This window comes from Pectinophora gossypiella, chromosome 3, assembly GCF_024362695.1.
Source record: "Pectinophora gossypiella chromosome 3, ilPecGoss1.1, whole genome shotgun sequence".
In the NCBI taxonomy this organism is placed as follows: Eukaryota; Metazoa; Arthropoda; class Insecta; order Lepidoptera; family Gelechiidae; genus Pectinophora; species Pectinophora gossypiella.
Window position 1 is genome coordinate 2433495 of NC_065406.1, and position 15765 is coordinate 2449259.

The following is a 15765-nucleotide window of genomic DNA, read 5'->3' on the forward strand; positions in this document are numbered from 1 at the left end:
TTATAGTTTTATTTTTATGTAAATGGCCTTTCGGTGCTTTAATAGGGAAATTAAGCTTTTCTGTTGCTATGTTATTCATATTACTTATTTTTGCCTTCCTTGATACAACCTAACTTATTCATACCTACTAATTCCCTATTCTCGTGTAGTAGGAAGTATGTTCTGAACTTCCATAATTATCAACTTTACCATTTTCTTTGTTATTCTTATTGCTACAAACGCACAAGCCCTCCCGAGCAGACTTAACAAAAATATTTACCCGAACATTTGCAAGCAAAAAGTTGTCGACACATTTATACCAGGCGCCCGTTACATTTTTATAGTAAACAGTAACACATGGGCTCGTGGGAACGAATTTACAGTAGGTAAGTAACAAGTCGCTAATCAGTGGTGTATAGGCCGTTGTTCGAGGCAACTGATGTGCGATGGTAGCTGACACGTAATTAGTGCCAGTGGATTAATTCGATAACGCTGTTTGACTTGCATTGGCGCCTTCGGAGAAGTTGGTAAGCAAATATCGTGTGGATGTGTTTGATTATGTTTCCCAGTGAGTTGTGTTTGTATATTTGATCATGTTTAAAAGAAGTACTGTTTTTGTTCTTATAGGTACTATAGGATTTGTTGCATGGAAAATGCTGCACCGACAAGAGCGTGGCTCTTAAATTGATGATGATGAGGATTTGTTGAAGTTGGTACTTGGTTAACTTTGCCGAAATTTAAAATATACGTACTTATGTAAGTTATCCTGTGTGATGATGATTATGCTAAAGTTTTAAAACTGTTTTTTTTTTATCATTTTTCGTCTGATTTAGAAATATGCCTGTGTCAGATAGAATCATCAAAATTAATGTCTTCCATCAATACATTTATCACTTTTATTCCCACATTCCTGTCGTACACGCATAACGTTAGAGACATTTCGCATATTAATGCGCGATGTGATGATCATTACGATAATGTGTATTATATAAACAGGAAGCCACAAGTCAAGCTTGTCATAATGGTTGTTGATGACTGCGCAGGCGCTTCGCAATTGGACCCCGCTGCGGAGAACGTTAAGACTCAGCGGTTGCCAAATTTGTCGAATTAGGTAACCGGTATAATGCTGTTCGAACGATTTATTGATAAAATTACATGTTTTGATGATAAAACTGAAGGTTTCAGTAACAAAGGTGTCGATATTTATGAGTTTTTTTAAATTATCTGTTTTATTTTCTAAACATGGATATTTTTTCTCATCTATTACGTGGGAAAGAGACATCAGTACGGAGTTTCTCATATAAGCTATTCTCACAATAAAATCAATATTTATATTATTTTGAATACACTACTATTAAAAAGTGGAACGGGTTGCCGGTTCAGGTGTTCCTTCCCTCTTACAACATGGGGTTCTTTAAGCGAAGCGAGAAGAACCACTTAGTAGGCCAGTATGGTAGTCGCAACTGATTCTTTGTGTTGCTTATCGGTTGCTACTGCAATTAGGGCTTCTCTATGCTTACCATCAGGCATAGTCGAGCCAACATGCTTGGCCGTTTTAAGAAAAAAAAATAGAATGTGGAGATCATCAAAGAAGGCTAATGTACTCAATATTTAGTTCTGTGCTACAATCTTATAATCTACTTCCACTTCAGAACGTGTTAATAATAATAATATATAGTATAGCATGCACAAAGTACTAACATGCCATAACAAGTATCAATGTGATCATAAATACATACAAAAACTGCTTCTGTGCAACAAAATTAGACCGCAGTGATTCATATGAAATAAAGCGAAACCGCAATTAGAAGGAACTTGATAGAAACTCAAAAATGTATCATTCGTAATAACAATCTTCATGTTGCAAACACTCAGTCGTTTTGCAAGAGTAATGAAGCTAATGAACGCGAGATGCGCAGAGGCAGCCGAGAACTATATAAAATTGTGACGTAACACATTTCGACATGCGGACATCATCGTGACATTAGGGTTACTTTTGCGAATTATTCTCCAAATGGAGATACTCTGATTGTTAATGAACTGTGCAAGAAATGTAGAAATGTTCCTTTTATGGTTGAATTATTTTAGTTTCAGTTTCTTTGTTTTGTTCGAAATTTTTAAAATATTCATAGTCCCTCGTTTCATTATTCCTTGTTTACTTACTTATATTCTAATTGTGTGTAATATTTTCATTTGATTTGAATTAAAGAAAACCTCCATAATTAGAATCTTAGTGTCTATTGCCTTTTAAATTGCCTGCCATAAATCTATATTTTTAAATCACCATTTTTTTAATGTACTAACAGTCTTTTTGACAATATTCATTAATAACAAAAGTATAAAACCGCAAATAATCATGCGTATGATTGCCCTCGCGAACCATGGAGATCGAATAAAATAAAACCAGCTCCAATCCGTTTATCTACGTATACAAACATTATTTACAACGTAGCTATAGTTATGCTAAGTGTTGCTTTCGAAGTGGTCAAGTCGTGGTCGCCGCGGGCTACGGACGACTTTCAGCCCTAGACTAAAGATATAAATGAGTCAGACATGCAACTCCACTGCTAGTACCTAATTGATACGTTATAAGTCGACCAACACGCTCGCCGCTAACGATACGAGACGCCTGAGGCTATGAATAATTACGACTCCACAAGTGGTGGTACCGAAATAAACAAGGAATTATGATGGCACACGGTCATGCGATGATTATGGTAAGTACTTGTAGGTAAATTGCAACGACTGTGTCGGAGTTAAGATTGTAATTTAAAGCTCTACTAAGATGACCTTTCTACTATTCTTAATCTAGGGTCGATATATATGCGTAAACCGTGTTTAAATGTTGCATTCGAATAATGATACACTAAAGCAAATACGTTCTGTAGCTCTGCCTTAGATTTTACACCAATTTTCTATTGTGTAAGTTGTAATTTTCTACAACTATCGCCCGAGGCTTGGAATCCGCAGCAAAGAATAAATAACTGGGTAGTAACTGAGCAGTTGTTTTAAGTACAAATTATCGGTTGTACAAGATGTTATCAGGCAATGTAAAGGGCACCGTCTAATACGGTCGTAGTTCAAGCAAATCGATGACAGATATAGAAATAATTGGACGTGTACATTGATAACCTTCTAGGAACTCGTAAACATTTTATAAAATATATTTTATCATGTTACGGTGTCACGAAATCGAGTCTACAAAACGGGGTCCAATATTACTCCCTGCGGAAGTATATAACAGTTTATTACCTTTATAACTATAAATAGCATCAACTTAGGTGAGTTACTAATGTATATTATTTTTAATACTCTCTATTAGTTATGACTATAACTTTCTTAAGCAGAAACTATCAAGAAAGCCACATCTTTGCCTATCAAGCTTGTCAATAGCCGCACTAAAATATATAAGTAGCAACTCCTAACACATCCTAAAGTAAATTAACGACCAATTATAAAACCGTAACACGCAGATGGCTATTGCTCAAACATCCGTAGTCTAGTAAGCAATCGTAAAGGAATATATTAAGGCCAATAAAGTAAGTTTATGGTCGTACATGAATCGTTGCGACAAACTCAGAGTCGGTAAACCAATGTATATGCAAGATGACCAAGTAAGGAGAACAGTTCGGTTCTAAATGGTTGCCGACACCGTTTTCACTTTTCTGTAATTACATACCGATGAATATTGAGAAATGTACGCAAAATACAGTAATAAACGCTCAAGACATATTAATAAGTAGACTAGAAAAAAATATGTAATGGTAACCTAATCGATAATCACAAGGAATCTTTACAACCCTCAATAACACAAATGATGTATTGATGTAAGGATGTAATATTAATAATGTACTTATTCTATATTGCACAGATAACAAGGAAAAACAAGAAAACATAACAAAATGTGGGTTTATCTCTAAAATAAATCTCTCAGAAACTGTTCTCTTGCTCGATGGCACTAAACTTAACTTCAACTATCTAATAGGTGTAGCTTACACTATTCATCATCACCAGCCCATTAACGTCCCCACTGCTGGGCACGGGCCTTCCCTATGGATGGATGGGAGATCAGAGCGGATTAACGACTGCTAATGCAGCTGGGATCAACGGCTTAACGTGCCTTCCGAAGCACGGAGGAGCTCGATGAAAAACTTTTTTTTTCCTATGACCGGCCTTTGCGAAAGTTGCTTAACTTCAACAATCGAGGACCGAGCGCGTTTAATGCTGCGCCACCGAGCTCCTCAAGCTTACACTATTTTTAGCTAGTAATTATCCCACTGCAGCAGTGGAGCAGCGTGGTCCACCACACTCCATAATATGCTCCATACAGTGGGACGTACATATATAGGCTGGTTATGCTATGTAACCCAATTCTGAAGAAAGACCTATACTTCGTCTTGCCACTCACCACGCAAACTGTGAAGTAGCTTACTCTAAGTTTAAAAAAAAAAAAACAAAAAACTCACCAGTAGGGCAATCACACTCGTACCGCAGCTGGTCTAACGGCGTGCACCTTCCACCGTGAAGACATGGAGACGGTTCACAGGGCACGTACTCCGCATCACAGTCCCGTCCCGTGTACCCTGGTTCACAGACACAGGTGTACGACCCGTGGGTGTTGAAGCATCTCCCGTGGTGGCAGGGTCCTGAGCCACTAGAACATTCCACGACGTCTTCGGTGCATCGCGGGCCGGTGAAACCTGGTGGGCATGCGCAGGAGTAGCCAGCGTTCGTCGTGTTGTCTGGTACGCAACGACCGCCGTTTCGGCAGGGCTGTGACGCGCAGTGGTCTTCGTGGGAGCATTCGTCGCCTGTGGAAAAAATAATTCATTTGTTATTTTGGAAATCGTCATTTATCATAAACCCTGTTGCCATTCCGGCCACAAATCCTGGAAACCACGTGACATCAATTACCTATGATCGAAACTTGAATTCACACTCATAAAGTCGGATTCAGTAGTTTGGAGCCCGAGCTAGGATTCGAACCCTTGACACTACGAAGTCACGCTTTTCCCTATCTGAAAAGGGCTATCACGGATTTCCCGGGGTTAAAAACCACATCGAAGCCATTCATCTAAAAAAGCAATTTTGCTTTTTGACATTTCTTAGCATTGCGCATCTACTTTTATATGCGCAAATGTCAAATTGCAATATTGCTTGATGAATGGCTGCGATGTGGCATTTTAAAAAACAAATAATCACATTAATTTCATATAAAGTACATCAAGATCAAATAAAGAGTTCAAAACCCTGTAAAAAAAGGTGTTCTCATGGTTCACACGTTTAGAATTCTGAATTTTAATTAGCACACATGTGTGAAATGTTTTTGAATATATTAAACAAGTAATTTATTGTAATATGTGACAATTCTACATCTTATTCATGTGAGTATAATCAAGTTTAAATAATTAAACCGATATCTATATTTAATTTTCAGTTAATGTTTGTGGAAAAGTTATGGTCATTTAATATTATTATCTTGTTATCATTACATAGTATAAAACAAAGTCGCTTTTTCTGTCCCTACATCCCCTATGTACGCTTAAATCTTTAAAACTACGCAACAGATTTTGATGCGGTTTTTTTTTAAATAGATAGAGTGATTCCAGAGGAAGGTTTATATATATAATAACATCCATTAAATAGTGGAGAAATACTATTATTTTTGAGGTTTTCAATGATCATCAGCCCATTAACGTCCCCACTACTGGGGCACGGGCCTTCCCTATGGATGGATAGGGAGATCGGGCCTTAAACTACCATGCGGGCCCAGTGCGGATTGGTGGTTATTGACGACTGCTAATGCAGCCGGGACCAACGGCTTAACGTGCCTTCCGAAGCACGGAGGAGCTCGAGATGAACTTTTTTTTTGTGGTCACCCATCCTATAACCGGCCTTTGCGAAAGTTGCTTAACTTCAACAATCGCAGACCGAGCGCGTTTACCGCTGCGCCACCAAGCTCCTCAGGTTTCAATGGTTTCCGAGGTTTTCAATGTGATGTCGTAAATAATTTATTTTTTTCCTCAGCACCCGAGCGAAGCCGGGGCGGGTCGCTAGTATATAATAAATTCGTATAAACGTTCCGCATTATATCCAAGCAAATGTGACAATATGAAAAAGCTGGAAAAGGAAAAAAAATCTTAACTTATTATAATAGTTAGTATGAAAAAAAATATTAAAATCAGTCTCCAAAATATCTTCACAATCTTTAATAAAATATGCGTCTTTAAATAAACACTTCATGTTTCCGCAATAAGTAGCTAAAAAAAAATATGCAAATTTTTTTTTTTTATATTCGGAAATTGCGTCCCCAATGCTGCTTCCATTAAGCTTTCAGTCGTGTTTATTTGATTCAATTATGTACTTGTAAAAGTAGTCTTTAGACATCCTACCACTGGCCGGGACAGGACGTTCCGTTCCGTCTGAGCGTTCCCTCGCCCAATAATTTCGAATGGAGCATTAAGTACACTTAAATATTAAAGATACAGAAGGAAATCTGTATTGCACCCTCTATTCATCTATTGTATAGACCAACGTAGTTTGAGTCTTCTATAAGCCCTGTCAGACCTATAACGAGTCAATAATAAGTCTGACTCCATGGTTAAGGAGGTCATCGACCTTACAGCCCATAGACTGTTTTCTAGCCTTGATAAAAACACATATTTATTACAACACACTATAAATGGAAACACACTTCAAAAAAAAAAACAAATAAAACCGTTTACTTTACGTATTAAATTCACAATACCATTAATAAGCCACAGATAAATTCCTTAAAAGGCGTATTTACTCCATTAATAACAAACAGAACCCATTAGGACCTAAAACTTGATCTATATGACGCTATCGATACAGAGATCGCGATCAATGCGCGCGCGCACCGAATTCGTCATCAATTCAATAGGAATGTTTAGTGACTAATCGACTTGAGCTAAAAGGCAACAATCCTCTGATTGGCCGAACAAGCTCAATTGGAATTAAGAACAGCATTTTGATCTTTAGTATTTTAGCAGCGACATCTATTGGTCGTAATATTTTACATCAGATATGGTTGGCATTTAGGGTTTAAAGTTACTAGGGGTTTAAAAAGGCCACATAGATGCAATTCATCTAAAAAGCAAAATTGCAATTTAACATTTTCACATATAACAGTAAGTGCCCAATGTCAAGAAATATCAAAAAGCAATATTGCTTTTTTTAGGTGAATGCTTAATGTGGCCCTTTTAACCTTCCAGTTCATAAGTGATGGAATAATTCTGGTTTTAAGTAAGAGTATTCATTCGACGAATATCAATGAATATTCAGTACATATCACTTACTAAACACATCATACCTAAATTACTCATAACGCTAAGAATAATGATGATTTAATAGGATAATCACGCGTTGATAATCCGCCTAATCCAGGAAACGCAAATTGCCCAAGCTTTCTATACTTTCACTGAATGTACCGGTTCTAATATTGTGATTCTTCTCAATACTCCTAAGTATCTATGCATCAATAAATTATTTTATGTCCCTAAACGGGCTTTAAGTACTATTTAAAGTTATTCACCTCAATACACACAGTTGTATCGGAAACTTTCCGAGTCGGTTTTTTTTACCTTCACACAGAAATTAATAACGTTGAAGATGAGCAAATTAAAATAATTAAAGACAAACTATAGAGTCGTAGTAAACTAGTTGGAAGAATGCTTGACTCACATTCCGGTGTCGCAGGTTCAAATCCTGACCGGGCATAAACCATTGATATTAGAATTTGTTATGGAATTCATTTTTGTATTTTAAAAGATGTGCTCAGCGGCAAATGAAAACATCGCGAGGAAATCTACATATCCCAGAAATGTGTTTTCGGAGGTATGTGATCTAACCTGTAATTGTGCTGGATTTCCTTTCGAATTGGAACATCAGACAGTCGCTTCTAAAAAAAACCGGAGCTGTCAAACTTTCAGGTTAGGTAAGCGGATTCTGTCAAAACGGGATAACGCTAGGAAGAAACTTGTGTAACAGCCTTTATTACTCGATGGTCCATCCACTAAGTGTATCCAGAATCTCATAAAATTAAACCTAACATATATTACACTTAACCTGCAGGTGAAAGAAACTAAATGAAAACTATCATTATCTTCTATTATTAAAGAAAAGCAAGCTAAACAATTTTATAATCTCTAAGTGTGGTTACCTGCTACTGCAGTAGCTTCAGAAAGAAAAAAATGTAATATCCTGGACGCGCCATAATTACGCCATATAAAGATGGCGTCCGCACAGGCGCAGTGCTTTTTTATATAAATTGCCTACTTAAAATGGTGACTAGTTGAAATAAACAAGCAGAGGTGCCACAAGAAAGCGGAACAAGCGATTTTAAGGTTCCTAAAGGCATTGTAAAACCCAACTAGAATATAGACAAAGTGCATGACTTTACAACACAATATTTGAATATAATAGCAACTGCCGCTGCTGCCCCCGATGCCGGGCAGCAGCGGTATCAGTACTGGTTGGAGGCCGAGGAAATGGATTCTGGTAGGGCTCTAGCTAGAACATCACCGATTGAGAAATTGGTCGGTGTACTGCGGAACGGAAGGCGATTGGGGCAACCACCGTTCTACACGCCCTATCTATGGAGTAATGAAGGTGATTACTCCACCGACAAGAGCGCAGCTCTTAAATAAAGAGAGAGTGAGAATAGCAACTAAAAATTAATAGCTGGACCCAAAAAAGGCTAGCGCAGATTTACTTGTGAACTAAACCAAACAATAATTGAATAGAATAGGAGCCCACATAAGATACAATTGACATATCACTTTCTATCAAATTGATTTGTCAAGACGTATCATGGCTAAGCGATGACTGGTCAAGAGCTAAGACAACCTCTTATTGTGGTAGATGTACTAGCCTTTGAGGACTTAGTAAACAGAAAGCTCTCGAAATATGCAGTCAAATAAGCATGGGTTCTTGTATTTTCAAACAAATATGTTGTGAAGATATAAGACAAACAAGTCTAAGGGCCTGTTGCACTATTTACGGATAACGGTGTGCCTGGCTATCCAGAACTTATCGGGCACATAGTGGTGCTATCAGATATTTATCTAGTAAATCTGTGTGTTTATTAGCGTGCTTTATCGAATAAGCTTTATGACATAATATAGCATAACTGATGGGCACAGGCCTCCCCTCAATCAACCGGAGGGGGCATGGAGCATACTCCACCAAGCTGCTTCTCTGCGGTTTTACGGCTAAGAGCCGGCACCAACGGCTTAACGTGCCCTCCGTAGCACGGAATCATCTTACTTATTTCAGACAATCAGGTGATTCAAGCCTTAAACAAAGGACAGTCTCATAAAGTGATTTTGACAATGTCCCCATCGGGAATCGAACCCGGACCTCCAGATCGTGAGCCTGACGCTCTAACCACTAGACCACAGAGGCTGTTAATCTATGTTATTAAGAGGCTTTATGAATGAAAACATAGAGGTATTTAAAGACCGAAAGTCCTTTTACAATCCAAAAGAATTGTGTTTGGAAGTCTCAAGACTCTGAAAGACGAATAAAAAAATTGTTCACGAAACGCGATCGAAGACGCCTAGTTTCCATTTTACCTTAACCAAACAACAGAAAGTAGCTGTCCATAAAAGCATTACGATAAACACTTCAGCACCAAGTAAGAACGTTACTTACAACGCTACCTCATTCATAACTTAGACCAAAGGTCTGAAGGAGTGTTCAACACCTGCCGCTTGGAATGATGCAACGTCAATTATCTGACTAGATTTATATATCTCTTGAACTTCACATGATTGGAGCTAGGCACCTAGTTGGCTTTATAACGGTCTTGATGTGTAATTGATTTAATTTAATGCCAATCTATAATGCAATAGTGCACTGTAAGGCACGAAGCTTCCTTGTGTTCCTTGCTTTATAAGATGTGACGGGAATGAGATTATGTATTGAACTTTTCTTCCGAGTATCTTTTAATTTTTTTTTTTCTATTATAGTGAAAATTACAATGGTCTTGCATTTATTTGACTTTCGACAACTAGCCCCATAAGACAATGAATATGTTTAAGTGTCTCAGACAAATATGTATTTCAAACAAATGAGGTCTTAATTGTAGAACAGAAAGCAAAAAATTACTAAACGCCGGAAAGAAATTGAAAGTTAATTTAATTACAAACAACATCCAAGAAAAAACCAGTCGAACAAATTATATTTGACAACGTAATTGAACATAAAAATAGATACGTGACAAACGTATTCGGTTGTTAAAGATGTGAACCTAAAGAGCTTAGCAATGAGAACCAAGATCGTATGAAAGCAAAAGCAATGTCGAATTGAAAGGAAGCCATTAGAGTTGAAACAACTTTCCCAAAATTTATCACTTCAGCTTTGCCTATCTTTGACGTATTTAATTTATTTGCTACAGTTGCAAATTTCAATTTAATAACAATTCACCGGCTAGTTATAGCTTTGAATTTACTAGTCTCTCTCTCATGACCTTCTTTTAATTTAGTTTGGCCATAAACAAACTGCGATAAAAGCGTTTGGGTCTAAGAAACTGTTTAAGATAAGTCAGTAATTGCAAAATGTAATTCTCTATTTGGCTGCATTCAACATTATTGCTTCTACCTATTAGAGGTATAGAATAGACATTATTTATGACCAAATATTCGCAACTTTATAGTTCAATTTGCATATTTCGATACAAGACTTACTGATAATATTATTATAATTTTTAATTTATCGGTGTAAATTAGCTTTATTTATGTTTATTTATATCGCATAAAATATGGTAATGAAATAATTGGTCTCATCGTTAATAACGAATTTCTTGGAACTAATTTAGTTGAAGATTTTATGGGACTCCTATATGGACACCAAGCCGACATTCTGAAGGCTTCTCCTGCAGAGCGTGCGGTAGCATATGTCGCTCCAGAATTGGCTTCCACAGCCATGAAAAAAAATGCATGACTTTGCGACAATGATAGTCATGAGTTTTCTGTTAGACCAACGTAGTGAGCCGTATCGCCGTCTATAATAGTCGAGCCAACTGTGTTAGTGAAAACTGCACTTGCAATTAATAACTTATTGGTGTAAGACCGGTTGGAACCGGCGCTTTTTTTTTGACGTGACTTATTTGTAGATTTGCCGCAGATGGCATTAAACAAATTAAGGCTGAAGGCTCTCACCCGGTACAACGTTTAAGACAACAGGCCTGAGGATGCCCAGTTGGGCGCGAACCTCGGCTCAGGGCGTCATCTGAGAGGAAAAATATTTGGAAGAATTAATCGACCCTAGTGGGTCGATAGCGATAAGCGCTGATTGAGGGAATTAACCGGCGCTCTCCGTTTAAGAAACAAGCCAGTGACCACCGGACCACAGTGCGTTCTAAATCCACAGCACTCAAGTAATTAATGATGTTTTATTAATAAAGTAATACGGCATGACGTTTACAACCACAGCACGTAATATCATTACCTTTACTCACGATGACGTAAACAAATATGACTACACGGCAATTACAATTTTTATACCAAACAAAGCGATAAATATTCCCATTCAAGTCCTAGTAGGTATCTTTTACAATAATTAAATCTATGAAACACCTGCAGTTATTACTCATCCACAGAATGTATGCCTCAAAAGGTATTATTTAATAAGATATCGTCAATCAAACATAATTTACTGCGGGGTTCGTGTTGTATTACCTGAACAATCGATGTTATTTTAAAGATACCTTTATTACGACATGTATCGATAATATTAATGTGTTTTATGTTTTTTTCTTAGGCGATCCTGTGTTTATTCTAATGTTTTATAGCTGTTAAAGCAGATATTTCAGATAATTATACTTAATAACTCATTCAAAGAATGCTATATTTTCTAGCGTTTTATCAACCTTTATGAATTTTCAAATAAAATAGCCTGCCTAGATTTTCGTGGCTTCAGGTTTAAGAATCTGTTATATGTACGATAAGGTGCAAAAGTCAAGTCAGTTTCTTGCAAAGTAATAAAAAAAAAAATAAAAAAAAAAATAAAAATAGTTTTATTTCACATAATTGTAACGAAGTTTGTTGTCGAGACTTCCCAGTAAGTAACTAGAGTACTTGTGTTGGGAATGACTCGCAACTCCCCTTTGGTATACATAAGATTTTAAAACATGGCAAATATATAGGTATATAAACACATTAAAAAGAAAAAAGATTGAATTAAAAGAAAAAGTGTGTGAGAGCAAATGATCTGCGTGGGTGAGTGTGCGTGTGTGAGTGCGTGTGTATATGTGTGTGTGTGTGTGTGAGTGTGTGTGTGTGTGTGTGTGTGTGTGTGAGTGTGTGTGTGTGTGTGTGTGTTTCCCAACAAAATGATTAATAAATAAATAAATAAATGATCTATTATGTAGTCCTAAGTAGGAGATTTTCTACTTCATCGTAGGTTAACGTGTGAAGCCAGTCCGAAACAAGTTTTTTACAAGTATGAAATTGTAGCGGATATATTTGTATTTTGTAGCGGATATATTTGTATTATTAATTAATTAACAAATTAACTAGTTACACGTAAGACCTCCTGATTACATGTCGTTTCTGTAATAGATCAAAAACATAAAACTAATAGTTCATAATTTCATCACTCTTTACAAATAATTCGTTTGGCTCACTGACTGCACTTTTGCTCCTTGATTGTGCATATCGCTTCTCCGCTAATCATTTCCGATGTTTCCTTACTTCTTTGCTTTCTGCTTGCTTGTTTTGCAAGCTTATGCTTTAGTAGTTGGTAAATTCCTTCCTCAAAACACAAATAATCCTAATAATTACCTCTATAAAATTAATATTGAAAATGGGAATAACTTACCCGTATACCCCGGTGGGCAATCACACTCGTACGACTCCAGAGACGTCAGACGGCAAGTAGCCCCGTTCAAACATGGCGCGGAGTCGCAAGCAGCTGGCACTCTGATCTCACACAAGGAGGCACTGAAGCCGAGAGGACAGTCGCAGGCGAAGGAGGGAGGTCCTCCACCGGCCCCAGGCCTCACTCTGCAGCTACCCCCGTTCTGGCATCGAGGACTGGACTCACTGTGGCAAGGGTTCAGGTGTTGGCAAAACTCGCCGGCGTATCGGGAGGTGCAACTGGAACAAATAAAAAGATAATGTTAGGTAAAGTTGATGTTGTAGAGCTGTAGTAGACCAGTTGGAAGAATGCTTGACTTGTGAGTTCAGAAGTTCGAATCCTAGCACGGGCCTAAAACGATGATTTTCGAATTCATGTTTGGATCATAAATTAATAAGTATCACATACGGTGAAGGGAAACATCTAGAGGAAACCCACATTCCCGAGAAATGCGTTTCGGAGACATGTGACCTAACCTGTATCGGGCTGGTTTGAGTACTCTTCGGGTTTGAAGGTAAAAAACCAGGCCTGTCAAATCTTCAGGTTAGGCAAGCGGACCCTGTGAAAACGGGATAACGCTGGGGGGATGATGAGGTAAAGATGATGTAGGATAAAATGATAGTGATGTGTCACTTCAGGTAGATATTGCAAGAGTTATAATGAAGGATAAAGGTCGATAATTTGATAGTAGAAAATATACAACCAATCACTGTGCGCTAAACAATACTAAAACAAATCATGATAATGAAGACAAGTACGATAAAACTAAAGGAGGGGTATACGTTCTACACACACGAGATTACATCTCAAATAAATATAAAGTAAATGTAGACAAAATCCTTAAGCAAATTGCCTACATTTAAACATCGTCAAGTAAGTAAAAGCATGCAGATTACGCGAATAATGTTAGCAAGATAGTTTAATGAGTAACCCAAGCTAAACGGTACAAGTTACCGTAAATAGTAAACTTAAGTGAATTCCCAGCTACTAAAACGAGAATTTCTTGAATACTTAAAAACGTAGCAAATAGAAATCTCAGATTCTTTAGATAACCAACAACATGTTCTACGATTAATATAAAGCTTGTCAACGATAATTCCTCCTAATTCAGCAAAGATGAAGAAAATGTTACGAGAGGTTTTCTGGCCACGTCTTTCCCTCAGCGTTACAGATTCCGATGTGGTAGTAGTTTTACAGCTTGGTACATAATGGCCCCGATTCCTGCAGACATCTCTTAATTTTACTTTAAGTTATACCTGTCATTTTCTTATCCGCCGAAAAGGAAAGGGACGGATGATTGACAGCTCTTAATTTTAGGAAGAATGAGTAAATAAATGAATAACCCGGGCGAATTTTTAGACGGTTGTTTTAGATTTGTGCTTAAAATTGACGTGTGTTCCATAAATTTTATGCTTGTCGATTACCCGTCCCTTTCCTTTTCGGCGGATAAGAAAATGACAGATATAACTTAAAATAAAATTAGATGGTATTTACAGGAATTAGCACCATTATGTAATTAAATTTTTGACGTTCAAAAAGCGCTAACTTTGTAAGCCAATTTTGAGAAGTAAATATTTTTGAATTTTGATTTTTTTTTTTGACGTGACGATTTGATTTTTGTTAAAACCGGTCGTGTGGTTCACCAGCATGCTTCTCAAACGGGGAACGCAGGTTTGAACCCCAGTACCGGACTTGTACCAATGAGTTATTAATTCATTTTAAGGGCAGTTTTCACTAACACAGTTGGTTTGACCATTAGTAGACGGCGATACGGATTACGTTGATCTAACAGAAAGCTCGGTGAGATGTGGGTACTTAGTTCACCTTGCGATGGATGTACCTCTGACTACCCCAATTCAGATATACTCGTGAGCTTATATTTTTTTTAAATATATGAATGACGTTTTGACTTTTCTTTAGAGGTCAAGCAGAAAATTTAAGAAATAAGTAAATGTATAAGGTGTAACCACGTACGATTTGCTCTTTACAACCATAAGTACTAGATTTACGAGTAAAGTAATTTATTAATCTTTTTTTTTTTTTTTTACGTGACTTATTGTAGATTTGCCGCAGATGGCATTAACTACTTGGCCGGACAAATGGGGAGCGCTGAAGGCTCTCACCCGGTACAACGTTTAAGACAACAGGCCTGAGGGTGCCCAGTTGGGCGCGAACCTCGGCTCAGGGCGTCGTCTGAGAGGAAAAATATTTGAAAGAATTAATCGACCCTAGTGGGTCGATAGCGATAAGCGCTGAATGAGGGAAATCGTCGACCACGCCGGCGGGGTCGGTATCGGGGACAATTTATTAATCGATTACAAATTATTACTAGTACTTTTTTAGTCCCAGTAGCAAGCAATCAAGAGCTTCTACTTTATTGCCGTGAAGCTATAACATACCAACGAGATGTCAAACTCGTTCAGTATATTTATTCACAAGTTTGCACGCAACGTAACTAGCAGGCACATATCTTCACACAGGGACACGTCGTAAAGATTGGTTACATGCTATCACGAACTTATGTTGCTTACTGTTTCGTTGAGCTTAAAAGGTATGCGTATTTTCAACAAATAGAAGGTGGTCATTCGATATATAATTTACAATGTATTTAGTTTAGGTTGACCGCTGCAGGGATAATCTCTGCAGGTGGGTATACCTGGTTGATGGTTGCGAAGAGTGCAAGTGTGGAGTATCACCACAAACTATGGCTCACCTTTTATACTGTCCTAAATTCCCTAACACCAGCACTATTAAAGACCTTCACGAAGCCACTGACAATGCCGTAAGCGTGGCCAATTACTGGTCAGCAAAAACTTAATATCGATCGCCATCGACTCGCAAAGAAGAATATATTTAGTATGTCCTGGATATCCACACACACGAGGTTTTGTAACGCAACGCAAA

The 15765-nt window shown here is 37.5% G+C and overlaps 1 protein-coding gene across 1 annotated transcript in view; it reads right to left on the reverse strand.

Moving 5' to 3' along the window:
• LOC126379723 (neurogenic locus Notch protein) overlaps nt 1-15765 on the reverse strand; it is a 189921-nt gene that overhangs the window by 52686 nt on the left and 121470 nt on the right. The window contains exons 3-4 of the mRNA XM_050028541.1: nt 12823-13100; nt 4446-4790 (exon numbers count right to left, since the gene is read on the reverse strand). Coding sequence (XP_049884498.1) covers nt 4446-4790; nt 12823-13100 — 623 coding nt within the window. The remainder of the gene's footprint in view (nt 1-4445; nt 4791-12822; nt 13101-15765) is intronic.